This window comes from Pleurodeles waltl, chromosome 1_1, assembly GCF_031143425.1.
Source record: "Pleurodeles waltl isolate 20211129_DDA chromosome 1_1, aPleWal1.hap1.20221129, whole genome shotgun sequence".
NCBI classification, from domain to species: domain Eukaryota; kingdom Metazoa; phylum Chordata; class Amphibia; order Caudata; family Salamandridae; genus Pleurodeles; species Pleurodeles waltl.
The window spans coordinates 199,880,906-199,905,049 of record NC_090436.1 but is presented as its reverse complement, the minus strand read 5'-3'; the positions used below and the strand labels follow the sequence as shown (position 1 = coordinate 199,905,049).

The 24,144-nt window shown below is 41.2% G+C and overlaps 1 protein-coding gene across 1 annotated transcript in view; it reads left to right on the top strand.

Moving 5' to 3' along the window:
* Positions 1 to 24,144, top strand: part of SLC45A2 (solute carrier family 45 member 2) — a 323,571-nt gene that overhangs the window by 200,418 nt on the left and 99,009 nt on the right. The window contains exon 6 of the mRNA XM_069220574.1: positions 8,552 to 8,754. Coding sequence (XP_069076675.1) covers positions 8,552 to 8,754 — 203 coding nt within the window. The remainder of the gene's footprint in view (positions 1 to 8,551; positions 8,755 to 24,144) is intronic.

The following is a 24,144-nucleotide window of genomic DNA, read 5'->3' as shown; positions in this document are numbered from 1 at the left end:
GGCGAAGTGTTAAAGTGTCTGTCTTTGTTGGCGGTTACCGCCAGGGTCGTAATTCCCTTTTTTTTCTGCCGGCCTGTTTGCAGTATTACCCCACCTTTTACACCGTCCGCCAGGGTTGTAATGACCCCCTATATCTGTACTACAAATTAAAAGCAAACTAAAATGTACATAAAAGAGACAAATTGTCCACGTTGATAAGCAGGACAGACCAAAGTCAGTCTGAATTTAGAAGAAAAAAAGGGGTCATTTTAGAATTTGGAACAGAAAATGATGCGAATTAAGACCAAATATCAATATTCACCAATATGCATGATCCCTTAAAAAAGCACCAGCATTATCAATGGTGATGGAATCCAGGAAGGATCCGACTCCGGCAGGTGACAAGTTGACCAGATTGTTGGCAAGGAGAGCAAGGGAGCACTCATGTTTTGGTACCTCAGCCATAGGTCTGGCCAAAGAGGCAGCAGTACGTGCAGTGGCAGGTGTTATAGCACCAAAATCCACAAGATCCACAAATAGTGACTAATAGGAAGCATCCTACAGCAATCGCAGTCTCAATGGACATCTGACAATGAACCTTCATCAGACTCATCCAAAGAGGGTATGTGCTGCAGAGCGAGACACACTTCTGGTGCATGCGCAAAAGGGCACCACAACCATTTAAAGATGAGATGCACACAATTCAGAACTGGTCTGAATGGCAGTAGCCAGTTTGACTCTTGTTCTTCCTGGAGTGGTACTCCAAAGTACTGCATTATGCATTCACGGCACAGTTGGGCTGGTGGAAGAGCTATCCCTCCTCTTTGTTGTGATGGGGTAGCCATTGCAAATAAAAAACAGCAACAGCAGAATACTACCGTTTAAAGCAGAGTTAATGGAAATCCCCCAAAGACACTCAAAAATAGTGCATGTATGGCTGAAGGTATTACCCCAAATGCAGTTTGAAAGATGCTCTCAAAACCAGAATCAACAGCCTTAAAAAGTACAATCCCAGTGGTGGTGAACACATTAAAAATGTGACAAATCAATTCACCGAATAATTTTGGAAAGTTGGTATTTGAAAAGGACTGTATCTCTGCAGACAGTCTTGCTCCTTGGAGATCGTAGGTATCGCGGGCAGATGTGAGAGCCATGTGTTTTTTAAACAAAAGAGGCTTCAGTCTGCTCAGCTTGGCAAAATTTACATTAGAAGAAGCAAAATGAGGCCATATTTCTGCTACTTTCATCTCTCGCATGTGGGGTAAAAGTACATTTCTGCAACAGTTCACAATTTTGGAGACTGAAACCATGTATGTGATTCCAGCCTGCATGCCACAACAACTTTCATCATTACAAAATTCCCACTTGAGAGCACCTGGAACGCTGAGCGAATGAAAGGGACAGGAACACCCTTCAGGTAACAAGCTAAATTTGCTACTTCAGTATTACATGTGTTGTGCAGACAGCTGTTTAGAAATCATTGAATGGCTCACAGAAGTCTTGCATTCACTGCCACTGAGAAAGACTTCCTTCATCCCATTAAAACATCCGTCCGTGAAGGGTAGCTCCAACACCTCATGAATGCAACTCTCTTCTAGCCGCTCAAATCTGCATACTGGAAAGTGTTTTAAGCACAAGGTAAACTGAAATGTTGAAATGGGCAGGTTGATAACCCTATGTATTAACAAGATTGCAGATGGCATCTCCACCACAGTAAAAGGCAATTTCTCTAACTTTTCCATATTATGCATGATGTATGTTGCTTCTTTCTTAGCCATTATCTTTTGTTTCTGTGTTAAATTAAACAAGGTTGACAAGTCCCTGGAGTTGATGTGTTGCCAGGGAAAGTGGCCTCTTTTCCGAACTCTTAACATCCAACATAACTATATATGGACTCAATGATGTAAAAATGACATATCAGTTTGAATAATGTCATTTGCAGATGACACAATGTTGCTTAGGGTGTAAATGTGGTTGAACAATGTGTTCATACCATTATCCACAACGGCTAGACCTTTCTGTAAGTTTTCCTGATCTTTTTGCCTGAACCAGGCTGCTGCTTCCTGTTGGGAAAATTTCCATATTTCATTATATATTGCATATAAGAAAGACTTCATGCACAGCCTTCTGGGACCTAAAAAGAAATCGTATAAGTCTATTTCTCCTGACAGGATACTAAGGTGTTCTTTAACAGCTGTGGAAGTTTTGAACCATTATTTTCATAGTTTGCTCATGCTATTTGTGGTACGATACCAGAATGGTGTGTGCTAATGTAATGTTGGCTCGCTTTAAAACCCTGTGTGGAGTTTACAAAATGCTCATGCCAACCATGTGTCCACTGGCCACAATAACCACCTGTTAAGACCTAAAAGTATTGAATTAAAGGTGCTGTTCTGGACCCATCCATCGAGCTGTTCTTCAGTGACATTTAAAATCGTTTGCCATTTATCAAATTTTACCGGTTAGAGAATACTGGGCACATTCAGTTCACTAATTTTCGCTAATCCTAAACAAATTGTTGGCTGCACTGTTTCATTGGAAAATATAATTTGTATCATAATACGTCATGCTCTAAATAAAGCTTCCCTTTGCTGTATTTGCCAATCTCTAATTCCCCACACGCACCTCAAGTCAATCGACTTCACCCAATATTCATAGCCTTCTATAGCTAACTGGGAAACAAAGGAATCAGAATAAGTCAATTTGATATCAGTTAACAAAATGTCCTGCAATTTGTAGGTGACAATTTAAATAATAAGGCTCAGCATTTTTAACATCATGCCTGTAAAATACATGAACTTTTCTACGTATATTTCGGAACTCCCCACTGGTGGAGTTGGGCAATGTTCCATTTTGCATGTAATTGTAAACAGTTCTCGGGGTGCTGGCTTTGTGTAGAAAAAAATGTCCATAATGATGGTAACAGAAACATTTCCCCATAATTCTCTGTTGTTTGATAAACATGTTCACTTTCAAATACAGTGTAATATTCAAGCTGAGAAAGCATCGAATCAACTGTTTTTACATCCCAATCATCAGACACAACCCCTGGTATTATAATATCATTGATAGAAACTTTGTAAACCTATGGAATTCAAATAATTCCTGTAGTACTGAAGAATGTTCAGAAAGATAATGACCATGTATCGGCAAAAAGAAAAGAATGACAAAACCAATCCAGTAAAGGAAGGCAAACAAAGGAAAAAGAAACCACAGATAGTTTCATGAGCGAATTAGATAGTTATTTTTAAGCCAGTTGCTCTTGCTACAGGTACTGCAGAAGACACTGAAGAATTTGAAAATGAAATGTTGATGTCGGCAAAATAATCAGAAGCAGTTCGTGCAAATACTGGAGCTGGTGTAGGTGAAGGAGAACTGGCAGATGTATCCCTCTCTGGTTTGTAATAAATTATTCCTTCTGTTTGTGTTGAATTTTGATCACACAAATCAGAATTCGGGATATTTCTTATCTTTGATGTGGTAACAGGAACCAATGAAACATCATTTTCTATCCTCTGCAAGCTCGGGGAAGTTTCTTAATCGTTGTTTAGTTGTTGTCGAGGCACATCCTGATGGGCAGTGAGATTGATATGGGAACTACCCAGGAGTCCTCTTGGTCTTCTGTGCACGACAGGCCACATGGTGTAACTTGGCATTGTCAACTGAAATAAAGTGGTTTTCTTTAGAACCAGGCAGCGGTGGTAAAATAACAGTTCTGTTACTGTGTATTTAGAGTACGGGCACTGGTGCTCTATATGCTAGGTCAAAATCCCTCTTTATAGCAGTTTTTTCACACACAAGATCCACAACTTTAGCAATCCAGCCGGTGGATGTTGTGGCAAATCCCTCATTCTTAAGGTGGCAGCATGTACAGATGAATTTGCATCACAGAACTGTTGTAATTCCTGGGTCATACATAGGTGTCCTGTACAGGACTTTGTAGGGTGTCCCCACCACCCAAAAGACCTTCTAGGCAGATTATTTAGTGCTCTCTGTACTCCATGCAAGTGATGCATCCAGCCACGATCTGTATCGAAAAACTCTAGCTGTTGATGATTGCTTTAAGTCTCAGTTTTTCCACTCCACAATCATGTTTCCCTTGGGATAATAAGGAGACCAGTAATGCATCTGAACACCCAACATGCCATGGTATCCCTAAATACCCTGGAGCCAAAGACAGGTAACTGGTCTGTGTGGAATGTTGCAGCAGCATATGTCCCAATGAAGGCTTGCAAATCTTTACTAACAGTTTGTGTCAGCTGATCGTTCTTGCCATACCTATAGGAATCTAGAACCTGAATCAAAAGCAACTAAGATATATTTGTGTGCAAAATGATCCAGGAACACACCATGAAGTGGTTTATTGGAAACAAAGAGAAGTGTCTGCGGTGAACACTTGATGGTGGACTCTCTAATTTGTGGACAGATGTCACAACAAAAGACATACTGTTTGGTCTTTTTGTATCGACCAGGCCACCAGTAGCATTTATGAAGTAATGAAATAGTAGCTGCCACACCTGCATGGACAGAAGCAACTCTCTCATGCGCTGCTTTGATGAGATCTAGTCTCTGGTCTTGGTTTGGGATCACACGATCACCTACCTGTGGAATTGTTGAAAATGCAATGTTTTGGGCACGTAAGTGGTAGGAATATTTTGCGGGATTTGCCTTTGGTAAGGACATGCTGTCAGCTGAAGCCTTCACAGCAACTCGTGTCTCATATGAGAATGAGTAAACACAGCAACAGAAGCAGTCACTAATGCTGATTTGGCTTCCTCATCAGCCAAAGTATTTCTTACAATGTGTACTCCAACACATTGATGACCCATTGTATGAACTACATAGGCCTTTGGTATCTTGTCTTTAAGTTCTGCTACCCTCCCGCACACACATTTGTATTTGATGGTGTTCCCATTAAAATCTCTGAACCCATTTTGGCACCAATAATGCAGATATTCATTAAAGGATTGGACACAGTAGTACAAATCACACACAATCAGTGTTGAAAGTTCCGGATCCGTATGTTCCAGTGCCAAACTTGAAGCCTTAAGCTCTGCTAGTTGTGCAGTGCAGTACCCTAGGGTCTGCATGTAGATATTTTGAGGTAGGAAAGTACCATCCCTCATCACCCCCCAACGGCTGCGCAAGTGGCAGACTATTGATGTTTAGTACCTACAACTAGTTGAGCTGACCCATCAGTATGCATAAATGATGACCCGGTATTGTTCAGGAAGCAAAATGTATCTAGGCATTGGGTATTTTTGTTCATATTCTAGGAATTCTCATGTCTAGTTTTGGATCAAAAACCTAATCCACACCAGTGGCCATCAGAGACATTACCCATTGGATCCAACGTGGATGTAATGCTTTTACCTTTGGTACACTAACTTTGGTAACCGCCTCAAGGGCTGGTATTGGGGTAACGAAAATAATACGTTTGCCCTGGGCCAGAGGTCTCTCTTTTATGACCGCCATCTGCATACCAGTCAGAATGTTTTTCAGTGAGACAAAAGGCTGATCATTCTTAAAGTATCAGTGTGATTTGTATGCTATAGGAGCGGTATTACCTTCATTGAATGTTACATTGGTGAACCCGATGGCCTGAGCAATTACTCGGATGCCCAAATTTGTTTTATTGTCACATGTGTGTAACATGTCCTGTTGCAATGCTCTGAGTATGCGTGTGTGCAGGTGTCCAATGTGTGCCTGAAAAATCTGTATTAAGTCAGTGCGTGGTTTTATGCATTGTGCATAATCTGGAATGTAAGTTGTGGCACAATTGAAGAAAACCACTAATAACTGTAGCTTTTTGATGGTGTTGGAGGTTGTAACTGTGCGCACTTCCAGGAATTTTCAGAAAGTTGGGTGCGAAATTCTTTCCTTCATTTGATAACTCCTATCCCAAAAATAGGGCACTGAGAAAAGCAATTTTTGTTTTCTTGAAATTGTTTGTAGCCCAATTTGGCGAATGCCACAACAATGCAGTCCACCCATTTCAGGTGTGTTCTGAGGTAGTCATCTGTGAGGTAGAGGTCATCTATATAGGACAGCACATAGGGATCAATATCATGTAATATTGATTTTACACGTGCTGAGAACAATTCTGGACTGTTCTTTTACCCCTGTGGGAGTTGGCAACATTTTCTTTGAAAGCCAAGCGCACTGAAGGGACTGAAGTCCCAACTTTCAGACGCTAGATTTTGGCAGACAAAAATGTTGGAAATATCCAAGGTTGTTTGTATTTTTTGCGCACTAAATTGTTAAGTGCTGTGTGCATTTTGTATTGCAAATGTGCGTGTATGACTGTTAAGCTATCTGTAATCCAAGACTATTCTATATCTGTTGTGGAAGTTTCTCTTCCTTTTTTTATTGAAACTTCAGATGAACGTTGTGAATCTTTTCTCGGTTTTGAGTACTCGTTTTGGTCATCTGACCAACCACCTCTCTCACTGCGTTTTTCTGGTGAGTCCTGAAAGGAATGAGATTGGAACATGTCTGTACATTGGTTTCTATTGAGAGTTTTCAAAGTTTCCCTATTTCTAAGATTCTGTAGTTTCTCTGAGGTCTCTGAATGCAGAAATTCTCCTCATTCTTTTATGATCTTTATTTTGTTTTTGTTTATCCCAGAATTTTTTAGAATCCTCCTGTGCCTGTTTAGTAGAATCCTTATCAGATTTCCCTTGTAGTTGTTGTTTACCTTGCCTTGCTCCCAGACTATCTCTACCTATAGGTTTCAGCGATAATCTTTGGCAGCTTGCTTTCTTGGTCCTGTTGAGGAACATCTCAGAGCCACTGGCATTCTGTCATTGCTACTGCTTCCACTTTTAAATTACTTAATATAATTGAGGACACGGTGGCAAAATTGCCCATTTATTGCATCCCCAAATACAGGGCAGGGTTTCCCCTGTATTCATCTTGAATCTAGTTTAACACTTCCAGAAGTTTTGCTGGTGTTGGTGTACAGTGTGCAGTAGTATTGAGTGTAGCAAAAACTGCACCCCAAGTGGCACAGTTGTCCACTGAGGGATCCATCCCGAAGGGCAAGCACATTGTGAGACTTCTGTGTTTATTTTGGGAGCCCTTATGGGTAAACACTGCCTTCAAAGTGCTTATTTATTGTGGTAGCCAAAAATGAATTTCTTCCGATTTGGTGGGTTCATTACCCATTATTGAATGCACAGGATGTATTCCCTGGCGCGATGTTAAAAGTCTACATTGCGAATTGTATCAAGCACTTATATTTGTACTAAATTATTATATAATCAGCGCACCTCAGCTACTGCCATGGTATCCTCATTAGAGTGTGTGTGTGTAAGTATCCATATCTGGCCATGTAGGACCATCATTACTTAAAGTACCTAGTCTAACATTTTGTGCAACATGTAGTAGCGTGCCATCAAGCCAATTATGGTGTTCTTAAAAGCATAATGGAATTTCTAAATACCTGTATGGTCTGTAATGTGCAGGTGCATTTGCTACAGTGTAGCTGTGAAATGTGTGTTCCCATCTGCTGCTGGAAAGGTGACACAAGAATAAAAAAAAATCAGTTCTGTAAACTTTTTGGGGTTTTACTATGAATGTGACCTTCCCACCCTCATTGGTAAGCCCCTAATTTAATAAATGTTGTGTGAGAGGTTGTCTCATGTTTGCTGCAATAGCTACCTATTGAAAGTCTGCCATAATTAGGAAATGGTCTGTTCGGAGATAGAAACACTGATTTGGGGAAATCCTTTGAAGTTTCAAGCTTACACAACCTACAGCCTAGGTACTACCTATCTAGCTGAGGAGGATATTCCCTAAAACCATGGATGTCTCTATATAAAAAAAAAATGGTACACTTCGCACTTGTATAGTGCACTACTCACCCGTTAGGGTCTCAAGGCGCTGTACGCATACCGCTGTGGAACCCCTCCTGGCTTTTTCCCTGTGAGGCGCCCACTCCTGGACAGCTCCAGGGTGAAGCCAGGCATCCAAGCGCTGTGAGGGCCATTGTGGAGATTAAGCAAGCTATTGCCCAGAGTTACAGAGTGGGATCCATTAATTAGATTAGGCACGAGGCGAGAATTAGCTGGTCCAAGGGAATTGAGCCCAAGACCGCTGAGGCGGGAATTGAACCCTGGTCCCGGGCCAGATCTCTGCATCAGGGTCTGCCGCTCTAACCATTGTGCCACAGTTAGAGTGCGTTTAGCACATAATGACATAGAGATACTTGGGAGATCCATATAGTTAGTGCCTAACCAATGTTGGTGGCTTCATGTTGTAGAACTCTCTTCATATTTAACTAAACTTTTTTTTAACTGAATAGGAAAGGGTAGATGCACCTTCTCAGTGTTTGTCAAATTTATGGAGCAGTGTTCACCTTAATGTAGAAGTTTCAACCAACCAATTAATTTTTTTAACATTGAAAGCATGGCTATTTCACATAAAAATACAGGATGTCATATGCTATTTTACAAACATGTCATAATAATTACAAATTTGGTTTTGTTTTGGCCCACTAGTATCTGCATTAAGAGTTCAGCAAGATATTGCTCCTTCCCAATATTCTAATTTTTCATGTTTGGTTCTCTAGACCTGCAGAAAATTCTTTTACCCTGCATTGGATTGAAAGGACTTTACTTCATTGGATATCTACTCTTCGGACTTGGCACAGGATTGGTTGCACTCTTTCCGAATGTCTACTCCACGCTAGCCCTGTGCTCCCTTTTTGGAGTGATGTCCAGCACTCTGTATACTGTACCTTTCAACCTCATTGCAGAATACCACAGAGAAGAGGTGAGTAAGGCTGCTGTCCTTGTATTTTAGTCTATGGAATTAGAGCATGTATGTAGCACTCACTTGCTTGTAACACGTTCTGTAAGTCCATACATGTGTGGAAATCACCATTTAACAAATAGAAGTCTTGCTTGAACATAAAATAAGTGACGTTTTACATTGTACCAACAATGCTTCAGGTTGAACAGTAGTTGTGCCTGAGATCTGGAGTTGACCAGCAGTACACAAGTTTTGGAGCAAATATGTGTCCCACAAAAGCACAGCGGGACGCAAGGCTACAGGAAGGAGGGACGCCTGCATCATCCACAACCCCTTTGCAAGTGCTTCTGGAAAGCCATAGAATCTTTCCAATGTAAAATGTGCTTTTATCAGGAAATAGATTAAATTGAGAAAGTATAAAGTAACAATGAAAATAAGTTTGTCAAAAAAATCTTAGATGAGATCTAGCCTTCATCCCTCAAATTGCTACTTTGATCCCCAGAATGCAAAATATAGTTTTTGCACATTTCATTCATTATATTACTTCTGCTGATTTCAGTTGAAATAATTGGCATTTGCTCAATGATTTACACTCCATATATGTATTGCAATAAATGGCCAAAGCACTTTTTGGCAGTAGTCCTTATTTATGCGCACAAGCACTATCTCATTGCTTTATCTTGTAGTTGTAATGGTATTTATATAGCACTTACTACCCTTGATAAGGCATTGAAGTTATTTACATTGAGTAGCACCCTACCCTAGTACCCAAGGCTAGTGGTTAATGTTGATTATTTCGATTCATTGTGTACTTTCAAGAAAAACCCCATGTATTTACTCCAGTTACTTTGTGATATATTGATACCAGGTAGATGTGATCATTAGTAGGGGCTATGTGGTTTTAAGTTAATGATCGGCGAGATCAATAGGTTGGCGGAGTTATGTACTACATTGCATTGTTAGGGTTTTCAAGAGGAGAATTGCAGTAAGAAGGATTGAGGCAGGCAGGCATGAGACTATACTCAGAAATAGAAGGTATGCAGAGGATGGAAGCTAAGAAGACAGTCACTCTGCGGAAAGAGAGTATGTCAAAGTTGATTCTTCATGCAGGGTTTTAAGAGTATAGAGGGAGAAGTCTTCTTGAGATAGCATGCACTTGGAGAATGTAACCTGTAGGAAGACAACATACATAGTGCTCCATATCTGGGAAAGACAGTTTGAACATGTGGTTCCAAATGTATATGTCATAAACATTAAGAGCTGAGCCTTTTGTGTGTCAGGCCTAAGATAGCACTTTTGCACATGGTCTAGAGACTCAATCCTTGGTACAGGGTCTGTGCACTGCACAGGGGGTGTTGGCGTAGAAAAAGGTCTTCTATCACTAAATGTAAATTGAGGGCTTTTTCACTAACTCACTAAAACTGTGTTATTTGGCACTGGCTGAGAGTGTCTCCCCAATGTGCAGCCAGATTTATACCCTGTTTATTCACCTAATCCCATCTAAGTGTATGTTGTGCATGTTTGTGCATGTGGCTGTTGTTGAATATGCATTGTATGTATAAGCAAAGCAGGGTGATGAAGGTCTGTGTGTTCCATTTTACACGTTCTGGGACTGTTCCAGTGCACAAGTTGGAGGTGATGAAGTTTTCCCAGACAGTGGAAGTGTATGAAGGTACAAGAGGGAGGAGACCGAGACCATGACGTGATGACAAAGGAGATAAGGCTCCATTAGAAATTCGATTTGGTTGTTTCACTGCCACTTGCTAGATGTGAGGAAAAAGGGGGCTGCAGTCTGTTGCTCAGAGGTTCTTTTTTTTAGGCAAAGCCACTTTTTCCTATTCCTCAACACTGTCTTTGTCACTGTTTGTAGCCAAGTGCATATATTCCACACCTCTTTGCATCTCTGTTGTTGGTTCTCAAAGCTGGAAGCTACTCTGCTGTGAGAGGCATCCCACTACAGAAATGCTGTGTCTACAGAACTGCAACATGAGGTATTTGAAAAGGAAACCACCCTAAACCAGTTCTCCTACCTGCAGATGTCTGCTTGCATCTGTCTCATTTCACACCTCTACCTGTAGTGAATCCGAGTTTGTTTTAATGGGATAACAGGAGTTAGCTTAGCCTTTGGCTTGCAGACTCGTGCCCCGTCACCTAGTGATTTTTAACCTACTTAGCTTGCTCTGTCTTAGACCATTTATTTAATTAATTCTTATAGGATGGCTGCCTTGTTTATAGCCAGGCCATTTTGGTTAGATTTATGTTATCAGTGTCACCGGGCTAAGGCATCAACTCCTGCAACAAAGACATGCAAACTGTAGGTGCTCACATTAGAATTCACCGCCCCAAGCATGCTGTGTTATCTATTGTTTTGGAACAACCTACGTCAGGGGTCCAAGTAGATCTGTATAAATACATCACACTTTGGACAGATAATCAGAGGGATTCCGACCAGATACCATCGTTGCTATCGATGCTGCACGTCGCCTTGATGCTGACCCGTTCTTCGTGTTCCTTCGGAGTCTGAGCATGAGACCTCATTCAAAGGTAACAAGGGTTGGGGGCTCCTTCCAGGGACATGGCATTGGCAAATTAGGTTTAACATACCCAGCTCTCTTCTAGGTAGAGGGTTAGTCCTCTTATGGTAGGATATTAGGACATATCACACACTCAATGTCTTTTTATGCTATTGCAAGATGGTGAGGGTCTTTATAACCATGACCCCTGTCTTTACAGTTCTGTTTCTTGCACTGTTCATTATCCTAATCATTGCAGCCCATGCGATTTATTGCAGATTGTATTAAATAAAAAGTATTGAAACATTACTGCATCTTCATTATTGCCTGTGTTTGGTTGAGACATGATATATCTGTGAGAAAAGGGCAATCTCCGTTTACCACCACATTCCCCGAGATGTCATACTTCTGAGTCCATGCGTAAAGGCTACCACAAATCACATTTAACTGTTTGGGTTTTTGGTGAGGTACTTCTAGTGAGCCCGAAGGGTTGGGACTACATTTGCGACTTGTTGAAGGATAGGCATAGTCACCTACAAACATAAGTACTGTCATCCTCGAACCAGCAGTCTTGCCCAGAGCAAGAGTCCAAACTACAACATACCTAGAGGCCTTGATGTGTTAAACCATAGTAAGAAAGGCCCACTTGTGATTTGTGACCAACCTCTTTTTCTGCATCAAGTCAAAGGCAGGTGTGGCTGGAACCCTTTAAAAGTGGTGGGGCGAGTGACGTACCCCCCCAATTCCCCAAAAAACTAAATAAAACACCCCCTCCCTCCAAAACCCCAAAGTAAGCCACCTCTCCAAAAGCCCAAATGAAATCATAACACAAACTACAAAATAAAACATTAGCACTACGCTTACATACATTACACATTTCAGATAAAATGAAACAGCACTTACCTCTGGGCTGCGCATCATCCTTGCTCTTCTTCTGCTGTCAGCTTTCTGATCCAGGAAGAGCTCCCCTAATCAATCCAGACACTGGACTCATGCTGTTAACCAGCATGAGAGAAGTGCCTGGATTGGTTGAAGCCGGCTGGCTGGATTCTCCTTCAGGCCATGGAGGCCTATGCGTGGTCTCCACCCAGCTTTCTTAAGACAGATGGGTGAGAGCTTCAAAGTGCGCATGTCACTTTGGCTGGCGCAAAACAGCTGGTCAAAGTGACATGCACAATTTGGAGCATCCAGTCATCCCTGCTTCAGTCCTCCATGCTGCCAATCAGCAGCAGAGGACACGCCCAGCATGAAATCTTTTCATTGAAATTTTATTTTTTCCTGGATGTCTCACAGCGGGGTGGGGGAGATGCGCTCCCTCACCCTCGAGAAAAAAAACACCACTGGTCAAATGAAAATTGCTAGTGTGTGTTCAACGTTGGGAGAACTATTGTTTTGTTAGGCAGAATTATGCATTAAGCAGGTTGCAGGTTGGTAGAAACCAATACGCTTTCTGAATATACATATCGGACTGCTGCATGCATTTCAAATAGTTTGAAAAACGATATCCTTAGATAGGCACTGTGTATGTGTGTGTGTGTATATATATATATATATATATATATATATATATATATATATGCTTCGTACACAAGATATTTGGTGTTAAACTCCGAGTAAACATTTCACCATCGGTTTTCTCACTCAAATTAGGAGTATGCATACTTAGCTTACCCTGGGCGATTCCTCAATTGCCAGTCCACCTTTCAGTCGGCACGCGCCATTTTTGCTTCAAGTAAATATACTTCTGCGTCTCCTGTGCGACCTCAATGCAGCAGGTGTCAAGACAGAGTTCGGATTGAAAAAATTTATATAAAAGCACATGGTCTGCATTTCCTGTGCACGGTGAAAGAGAAAACATATGATGGGTTTCTTTCTGGGTGTCTTCCCAACCTTGTCCCACATGTCAGTGACATGTAGTGCACTGTATGATTCTTGTGCAATGCTTCAGTCTCGGTCAGTTTAAGATGTGTGTGATTCCCTGAAAGCATGCCCTGCGATGGCAAATAACTTGATGTGGTGAAACTTAGCATGACACGAGAGAGGGTGTTAGACCTGACAGCCTTAGGGTGGTCACCCCTGCCTGCCTCCCTCCACTTTTTGGATACTGTTTTTGCTAGTTTTAAGACTCTGCACACTATACCACTGTTAACCAGTGCTAAAGTGCATATGCTCTCTCCCTTTAAACATGATAACATTGGATCACAGCCAATTGGATTATTTAGTTTACTTATAAGTCCCTAGTAAAGTGCACTATAGGTGCCCAGGGCCTGTAGATTAAATGCTACCAGTGGGCCTGGAGCCCTGATTGTGCCACCCACTTAAGTAGCTCCTTAACCATGTCTCAGGCCTGCCATTGCAATGTCTGTCTGTGCAGTGTCACTGGCAATGTGACTTGGCATTTAAAAGTACTTGTCAAGGCTAAAACTCCCCTTCTTCTACAGATAAGTCACCCCTAAGGTAGGCCCTAGGTAACCCAAAGGGTAGGGTGCATATCCTGGTAGTGTAAACCTTCTAAATTCGATTTTACACTGCTGTGAGGCTTGCTCCTTTCATAGGCTAACATTAGGGCTACCCTTATATACTGTTTGAGTGGTAGCTGCTGATCTGAAAGGAGTAGGTCATATTTAGTATGGCCAGAATGGTAATACAAAATCCTGCTGACCGGTGAAGTTGGATTTAATATTACTATTTTAGAAATGCCACTTTGAGAAAAGTGAGCATTTCTCTGCACATAAATCCTTCTGTGCCTTACAATCCACGTCTGGCTGGGTTTAGTTGACAGCTCCTTGTGCATTAACTCAGACAAACCCCAAACACAGGATACTCAGCCTCACTTGCATACATCTGCATTTTGAATGGGTCTTCCTGGGTTAGGAGGGTGGAGGGCCTAACACTTATATAACAAAGGACAATAGCCTGCCCTCACACAAAGGACTGCCACACCCTCTACTGGGACTCTGGCTGACAGGATTGAACTGAAAGGGGATCTTGTGCACTTCTAAGCCACTCTTTGAAGTCTCCCCCCCTTCAAAGGCACATTTGGGTATTTAAACAGGCCCTTGACCACTACGAACTCTGACGCTTCCTGGAGAAGAGAACCTGAACCAGAACCTTCAACCTGCTAAGAATAACTGCCTGACAGCCCAAAGGACTCGCCTGATTGCTTTCTCTGAAGGACTGCTGCCTTGCTGTTGCCCTGCTGCTCTCTGGCTGTGCTGAGAAGTGCTTTCCAAGGGCTTGGATAGAGCTTTCCTCCTGTTCCCTGAAGTCTCCGGACCAAAAAGACTTCCTCTCTGCAAGAAGAACTCCCTTTGCAGTGAAAATCGACGCACAGCCTGCCAGAAATGACGCACAGCCTGCATCATGGTGAAGAATTCACTACATGCTGAACCGGAACGACGCAGCCCGACTTTGCAACAAGAAGATCGACGCAGCGCCAGCGTAGCGACCAGAAGTTCAACACATGGCCCACTGGATAGATGCACAGCCAAGCCTGAGCAACGCAGCCCAACTTCCAGAGAGGAATCGACGCTGTGCCTGCCGTGCGGTAGAAATTTCCATGCAACACCCACTGGATCGACGCAGCCCCTGTGACTTTGTCCTGCCAGCGCCGGATTTCAATGCATCGTCCCTGTGGTGTCTGAAAACCCCGCAACCCTAAGAGGATACAAGACCGAGCGCTGGAAATCGACGCAAAGCCTTCCCTGCGTAGAAAATAAATGACGCATCACTGTGTGCAGCCAGAGAAGTCGACGCACTCCTCCCTGTTTCCCACGCATCTCCTCCCCTGCAGTTCTTTGCGGAGATTTTAAACGCAAAAAAGGTAATTTGTGCTTGCAAGAGACATTTATTGCTTTTAAGATACTAAAAATACTTCTATCATTTTTACAGTGATATTCCTAAACATACTTATTTCACCTTAATCGTTTTGACCTGCATTTTACCAGATAAATATTATATATTTTTTAAACACTGTGTGGTGTATTTTTGTGGTGGTCTACTGTGTTATTTCATGATAATTGCTCAAATACTTTACACATTTGCTTCTAAGTTAAGCCTGACTGCTCAGTACCAAGCTACCACAGGGTGGGCACAGGATAATTTGGATTGTGTGTGACTTACCCTGATTAGAGTGAGGGTCCTTGCGTGGACAGGGGTAACCTGACTGCCAACCATAGACCCTATTTCTAACATTTGACTCCCTGAAAGCATGCCCTGCGATGGCAAATAACTTCATGTGGTGAAATTTAGCATGACATAAGAGCGAGGGGAGAACAATGGTGTACAAATGGGAGCGGGGAACACAGGTGTACAGATGGGCGCATAAGGCAAAACGCATAGTTAAATAGGAGGATAATAGTGAAGCATGTGCAGGGAAGGAAACCTACACACAAAACCAAATGGGCAGAGAAAATGCATGGGGATACGAGGAGTGGGCATGCATAGTTCAAACGTGTAGGAGGGAAACATAAAGAGGGAGTGTATGGGGAGATCACACAGAAGGGGTTGTAGATGTACATATGGGGGCGGGAGGGTGTACTTAGTAGCATGAAAAGAGAAGTAATACACAAGGGAAATAAAAAATTAATAGGACTGAGATGGCGGGATACATAGGTAGAGATGCTAAGGAGATGCTTTGGACGAAGCAAATGGGAATACAGTGCACAAAGAGAAATAATCTAAAGAAAAGGGTGCATTCAGGACACAGGAGAATGTTAACTTGGACAGAAGATGAAGGGATAAAAACACATGGGGCAATCTACCACATGCACTAGAACTGGTGCAGCCAGCACATAATATGCAGACCGTGTAGATGCATTGGGTGAAACAGAAGGATGAAAGCGGGGGCAACCTCAGGCTCATGTTGATAGAGGACAGCAGTGCGAGGAAGCATTGCACAGTCAGTCATACAGTACTCATCAATCCTAGTCTGACTCTAAGGGCAACCCTGCCCAGACCCTCCTTTACCTGATCATCGAACCTGTTCATCACAACCTACGCCCACTGCGCCACCCTGCTAGAATGTTCAACATTATACATAATTGTGAGACGAGTCTGTCATTTTGTGGGGACTGACCAAATAATTTATGCTGCAGAGAATTCTGTAGAGGAGTAAGCTTGGGGAAAGCCCATCTTTAGGGAATACATGAGCAGTGAGAAAGACGGTTCCTCCTGAAGGAAAGTGAAGAATAAGTTCATGCGAGACATCCCTGGAGCTCAGTCAAAAACATTATGATAGGTTTTCACCATAAAATGCTCTCTGTATTAGGGGTGGCACCATAGTATGGGTACTGAAAATTATGTGTAATTTAGCTTGTTGATGAATTTAAAAAATGTGAATTGGAAAATAAGTGGCCATTTCCTCATGTGCATTCCAGTAACGGATGCTGCAATGTTGGAACAGATTGTATTGATCTAATGTAGTTTTTGAATATTTTCTGTGTAGTGAGGAACATTGTAATCCCCTACAACGAGGACAAATATTCTGTGTAGATGCAGACCTAAGCCCTATCTACAGAAAGTATCACCTCTCCAGGAGAAGCTTTATTTTACTCTTTTGTCCACAAAGGCTACATAAGGTTATTCCTTTCCTAAAGAAGGTCAGCAACATGGGCTGGCTGGCCTTGTGCTACAGCTGCTGTTGCAGAGTGTGTCTGTTACAGCAGCTGTAACAGTGGTGATGGAGTGTGGGCCATGTTCACACTGTGCGCTGAGTTGGGACTGGTGTGGGACCTCTACCATGAGAGCAATGCCCTTAGGATCTTTGCCCCTATGCAGCTGACAGACCTGTCATTCATTCACACACCTCTATTTCTGGGAGATTTTCTGGTGTACCGTATCAGGAGGACCCAAAATATGACAAGTAAAAACCTGGTCTATTTCTGGATAGTCCATCTCTGCTGGATATCTAATCTAGAACAGGCCTACACCATTGACAGATGCTTAGCCTTTCACATGGTGCTCCCAAGCAAATATTCTCCCGTGTCCCACAGGTCGTCATGCCTGTGGTAAGAATGTTGGACTTTGGTGTTGGCCCCCTATTCAAACGATTGCATCCATGCCTCTGTTACACAAATGACACAGTTTTCTCTGTCAACATGTAAGTAACGGGGCACATGATTTGCATACAGTGTCCACAGAATAATAAACACAATTAACAGACTAAATAATGTTTAGTGATGCTGGTGGGGAAGCACCGCACCAAAATAGTATATTCTGCCATAGGGCCACCTTTAGATTACATGTTGTGTTCTTCAGTGAGATATTCACAATAGCTCACAACCATTCTATGAATTCATAATTGCAGTCAGTAAATAATTCATCTTCGTTTTGAGAATATGTGTACCACAACAGTGCAAAACGAAGTGTCATTATAAGGTTATACATTTACACAGTTAGCAAAGTAAATTTGCAATCATTTTGAAACAAGTATGATCACTGGGGCTACTGTCTGAAAATCAAGTCTTGTATTTTGACAAATTTCCAAAAATAATTGTGTTTTCTTCGGGTGTCCTCTTTATTCCTCCATATATCGTACAGTATCCAATATATACCTTATGAAAAAAGCAGTACTTTTATTGTAGTCAACAAATTACGTCCAAGAATGAACTCAAAATATTTTAGGAGTAATTCAAAAAATTGTTGAATAGGTAAGCACTGTCGAATTCAAGTCCAAATTATGCTTCTTTGTGGAACAGCATTTGTCGAAGGAATAGTTCAAATTCGCACTGGTGTTTATCCTGCACTTTGGCCCTCATCCTGAGTTTCCTGTAGCAATGTGCCATGATACCACAAAACCAGAGTCTCTGTTTCCAGGCACTATCCCAATACCTAAATCTAGAATGAAAAATAACACATATATCCAAAATTTCAGGACCGAAACTTCATGTTTCTCCCCCTTACGAGGGGAAATACCAGCACCAAATCAGCACCCATTTACCACCTGTGTGGCGCGGGTAGAAAATGAGGGGGGGAAGCCTGTGATGTGGGTGGCAGATGACAATAGAGAAAGATGAACGTTTCTTGCTACCCTATGCTGCATAAAGAAGGTGGGAGGTATATGGGTGCAGTAGCTGTCCACAGGCATCTCAGCACAAACACAAGGTTTCCGGTCTGGAGTCTGGAGTCTCCAGAAACACCTGGGAAAGTATAATGGCCTGAACCAGTAAACCCCTAGGAATACTGCTCCGTGCCCCTTTTAGTTAAGGTAAGAGTTTATTGCTCCTCAGTGGTGTGTAATACAGTATCTGCTTGGCTACAGTGAGGAAGGGAAGTACATATAGAAGGTCATCATACACAAAACAGACCACACAAATAGATACAAAAGAACGTAAGATTAAAACAATTCAAGAGATTAATAAAAAAAATAAACAATCATGATTAATTCAACTGTGGTAGCTTCAGTATACAAATAGAACTATTGCAATTATTTTCACTAAAGTATTCGTGGCATCAGAATTGGAAAAGCTTTAAAAGTTACATATTCAGTTTACCTTTACTAAGAAGCATTCCATAGGATGGAAGCAGTCTTTTAAAGAACGATGGAATTTTACAAGTTACTTACTCAAGACTATTATCAGAGCCACTCCAAGGTAGTCTTTTGCGCATTCTGAAGGAGTGTGCAGAGAACCTTGAAACAGCAAATACTACAACTAACGTGCATTTATCCCATGGACGAGAATATGTAGAACAAAATAAGATGAGGAGGAACGAGGTGGCTGGTTCTACAAAATCACTGTAGAAATAGTATAACTCAGAAAATGAATATTTCGGACCCCAACCTGTTGTCAGCCAAGAAACTGTCAGAATTCCGAGGCGACATTTGATAAATAATGATTGATACGTTCTTTCTCCTGTTTCACACATTTACAAAACCCTTAAAGTTTTCACCTGCAAGTACTGGTATGTTAGGAATTTGCTTACATGGTAGTGCTAGAAGAGGGATTGCAATTCCATTTAGCAGTGCATTGGCTAGCATTAGTCTAATCTTGCAGAGTTAGGTAAAGTAGAAAAAATACAAGAACCATGATAAACTGCTAGTGTTATGGACTTGCAAAAAACAGTGAGGTCAGTACTTTGGGATCAATGAGTGGTTGAACTAATAGACCAATGGCTCAAGGCCAGTTAGATCGTAATTCCAGATAAAGTGGCAAAGGTGGAGCTCTATTTGGTAACAAGGAAAACATTTTATGCAAATGATTTTGTGCACAACGAACAATTAATTCCACCCAAGGACTTGTACTAATGAGACATTGGCATTATCTGCGAAAGAGGTCTAGAAAGTACTTCCTCACTGTGAAAGTATAGCCACACTGTTGGTTGGCTGTACAATGTGTGTCAAGTTTGAAACAAACCACAAGATAGTCTAATCTAATCTCATTCCAAAATGGCCTGATCGGAAAATATATATTCCGCCGAATGATATATAAACAGATAGACCAACGTATTTTATGTCGTTTTTATTGATGACCAGACACCATTCGACACACAAACTTCAAAACGCATTAAAAAGACCGGAAACTCTCTGAACAAATACCCACAAAAACAAAGGGTTGAAATCATTCCGACTGGCGCCAACCAGACCCCGAGTACTTCCTCCAGTAGCAGAAAATATCTATGGCAGGTCATTGAGGTACAAGCAGAAAAAGGCTGGAGCAAGAAAGCAACCTTTTCTGATTCCACTTTAGTGGTAAAATAACTTGCAGTTTTGCAAATGGGCCCCCATCTGGTAGATACTTGATGTGTTCTTTTTTTCCAGTGTCGTCCATAGCTTTATTCTGTGCACAGTGCAAAGGAAAAGGTTCATATTTTCGTATTATCAGCAGATATTATTTAAATGTTTGATCAATGTTTCCAACTTTGGTCTGGAAGCCTGCTTAAAGGGTTCTTTGACAATTATCAGTTTCAGAAAGTATGGGCTTCATAATACAACATGTTATTTATAGCGGTTGGACTAAAATTATGTTGCAAGCTGGTGCTTTGCATTTATTTTGAGCCAATATAGCAGCATATACTTTCTCATTCATTATGGTACCATAGTGTAATTTGCATGTAAGGAATTGCAGTAATTTTACTTGTCTTGCGAAAGAAGCTACTTGTGTAATATCTGATCATATATGTCGGCTAAGTAGAGTGTCAAACTTACAATGTAAAGACTCTTATCCAGCAAAGCCTTAACAGATGTAAACTTAACAGCAGTGACACAATTGTATGTGAAATGAGAAATTATGCCTCACAAGTCGTTCATGTTTTTCGAAAAATAATGCCAGGAGCAGTTTGACTGGTCCTGGTCCCTCTCTATTTGCTCTATTATGTCTTGCACTAACAGCATATGTTTCACTTTGACAAGAAAGTAGTGGAAATGCATGCATTCTCCCTTACCCAATATCTCCCATTACGGAGATACGGATTAAGATTACGGATAAAGTCCCACTTGAGTATTGGGTGGAAAATCTGGCACTTTAGAGCTGACCTATGTGACTTTAGATTGAGACCCCATCTTGTGTTTTCTGCTACTTCTGCTACTATCAGTTAGTCATACAAGAACTGGAAATTGTTCATTTAGATCTTATTCCATTTTATAATTTTTAAATGATCCCTTCTTTATTTTTAAACATCTGCTGCAGTATAGTTTTTTTAACAATGCTGCAGTATTAGAGCCCAGATTATCAGTCCCTCCTCTATTGCATTTATTAAACAGGTCAAAACAATACCAAGAAGTGAAAGTAGTCTCAAGATGAGCCCCACAGTGTGCATCTTGCACTTTCGATAGCCCAATTTAAATTTGAAGACAGAGTTCTTCTTTTGGGCCTAAAGCGTAGCCTGAAATATTCAAGGATTAATAATTAACAGGGGAACATTAACTGGATTTTTAACTAAAGGGTATCCATCATTATTTTCCTCTAATGTATTATTAGCTTTGTCAATGGATATTAAATCAACAACCGTAAATTTAGAATTGCTTTGAGCTGGGAAATGGGGGGAAACGTACTTCAGCAAGCAAAGTCAGGATCATCTCTTTTCCATGTGGGGGTGAATACCTTATTTATATGTTCATAGAGCGTGACTGTTGTCCATGGTCAAACATGTTGCCAGCCGTCATTTGGTCAATCATGGACATTTTCATGTAATTTGCAGATGTATTTGTATAAGTAACTATAAAGGTGAGAAATAAAGGTGCAGAAACAGAGAGGTTCTGTTTTCTTCAAATTTATTCCAAGTTTACAGGAGCCCACAGAAATGCTTCCTTGTTCTGTGCTTCCGGTCTGCGACTCCTGAGAGCAGCGGCATTCAGAAATCACAGAGCGAGTGAACGGTCACGGGCTATGTGTTGAACAATAAAGTAAATCCTTGATTTTTGGGAGTGGGTGACAGTAAACTAACATCTCCACTCTTTATGCGGACTAATACAACGGGACTGACCCATTCCGAAGAATCTGTGGTAGTAATTACACCTTCCACACTACGCTTAGTAGAATGGACCTGACGCTTACGCTTAGTAGAATGGACCTGACCTTATGTGCAATAGGAATGCCATTCTGTATGAGTTTTATTACATGTTCAAACCTGGTGATCTTACCAATCTTAGATTCAAATACTTCTGAAAAACGTCCTAAAGACATTTGTAAGTCATCATCATCATCATATGTTTCTACTACAAAAGCAACCTGCGAGTCATTTAGTTGTACTGGATTCTCAAGGACGAGCTTTAAGCCCAACTGTGCTAAATCCTACCAGCCTACAATGTTTTTGCCATTTACTGCAACATATATCTTTGTCATAACTTATCTATCCAAACATGACACAGTTTCTACAAAGTAGCCCAATATATCAATGTTATCTCAATAAGCCTTAGGAGACATATCTGTTTGTTGTAATTGAATCCTGGCAGACCAGTGCTGGATGTAAAGTTGATCTGAAATTATGGTGACTGTAGCACCAGAGTCCGCCATCATGTTCAGTGAAAAATCCCCAATCATTACTTGACAGAATGGGCCCTTAGCTTTGTGACTCATTTGAGAAACAGCAGCAGTATCAATAGTTAAAACCATCTTGTGGAACTCCTCCTGCAAGCATTCATCATTTAGTTGCACATTGCTCACATGTACCCCATTTTTTTTCTCTACACACAGACTGCAAATGACCCATTTTGTGACATTTGAGGCATTTCTTACCCAAAGCTGGACATGTAGGACTATTACTCTAGTGTGAAGTGTGAGAACCACTTCTGAAACATAATATACCACATTTTTGAACTGGCGTGATTGCCCTGTTTTTGAATGAAATTGCATTAAAAGACTCTGAATTGTGGCCTAAATTAATTTAAGTTATTAGGTAAATTGTTAGAAATACATTTGGATGAAACAATAGCATGTTCAATCCCTTTTGCTATATCAATTACTTCAGTGCATGAGGGATCTCTACAACTCAAAATCTGCTCTTGGATATTTTTTTGAAGAACATCTGGAAACAAATTGATTCCTAATGTATGTATCCATCGTTAGTCCAAAATTGCAACTAGACGCCAAATTTCTGAGAGCTGAAATGTATTCTTTCACACTTTCATCTATTTCCTACTTTCTCTTCATGAGATTAAAGCGTTCCAACATGACAGTGGGCTGTTCCACACATTTCTTATTTAATCTCAGGATTGCTTCAGTGTAAACATTACAGTTATCAGCATCACCACAGGGTGGATTCAGTTATGGTAAGTTGTCAAATGTTTGTTGTCCCTCATTGCCCAGATAACTAAACAGTAGTGCCAATTTTCTGTCTGGTGAATAATTCTCCGCATCAATTGCAAGCACAAAGTTTTCAAATGACCGATACCAGATTTTCCATGCTATTTTTGGTTTCTCTGGAAGTGGTAAAAGTGTAGTTAGCTATACCACATGTTGAACAATTGCCTTGCTATGAAGTTGATGTATTAGTTCCAGCAATTCTGAAGTAAATAATTTTAATGGACCTACCACATTGAGGCAACTTGATGTCCGTATAGAATGTTTTCCTATCAGTACGGCAGTGCAATTGGCAAAACAGATCCTGTTCACACTTTGTAACGAAATTTCAGGAAACTCCCTTAAAATGCCATTTACTTAGGGGTTGCAATATGGTATGCCCCATAACCAATATGGCCACTGTACGTTGTGTTGTGACGTCACTGGTCATGTGATGTGTAGTGTGCATGCGCGGGCAATCCACACACGATGTCGGCTAAAATTTGCCTAAAATCACAGGGTGGAAAGTGAAATCCACAAAGGAGGCTTAAATCTAAGATCTGTATGTCAGTAAACCGATCCTGCAGTGAGTGGCAAACCAAAGATGAACTTTACCCCACTCTCCAAATCGCACCATGAAATCAAGGAAAGTGCACAAAAATGGGTGGGCTCCTGTGAAGCACAAGTAACTCGTTGCCAGATGTAAAGGTAACAAATAAAGGTGCTGAACCATACAAGTTCAGTTTTCTTCATATTTATTCCAAGTTTATAGGAGCCCACAGAAATGCTTGCCCGTCCTGTGCTTTCTGTCTGCAACTCCAGAGAGCAGTGACCTTCAGAACATACAGAGTCGGTGAAAAGTCACAACCCATGTATTGAACAATAACAAGACTACAGTTTGCATAACAGTATAATCAAAACATAACGCGTGCAAGTCTAGTACATGACAAGCAATAAAGGACTAACTCTGTGGAGACCTCATTACAGTAACTCTCCTGGCAATCAACAAATTAGACCACAAAAGCAATTACGTGTGTACCAGAAGTGATCTGTTCATTAGTTTATTAGCATACTGTTTCCATTCTCAAATTGGCTTATTCTTAATTTGGGAAGACAACCTGAAATACAGCTGTAGAACCATTATCAAATAAATGTAACTTTGACCTGGAATAACAGGTATG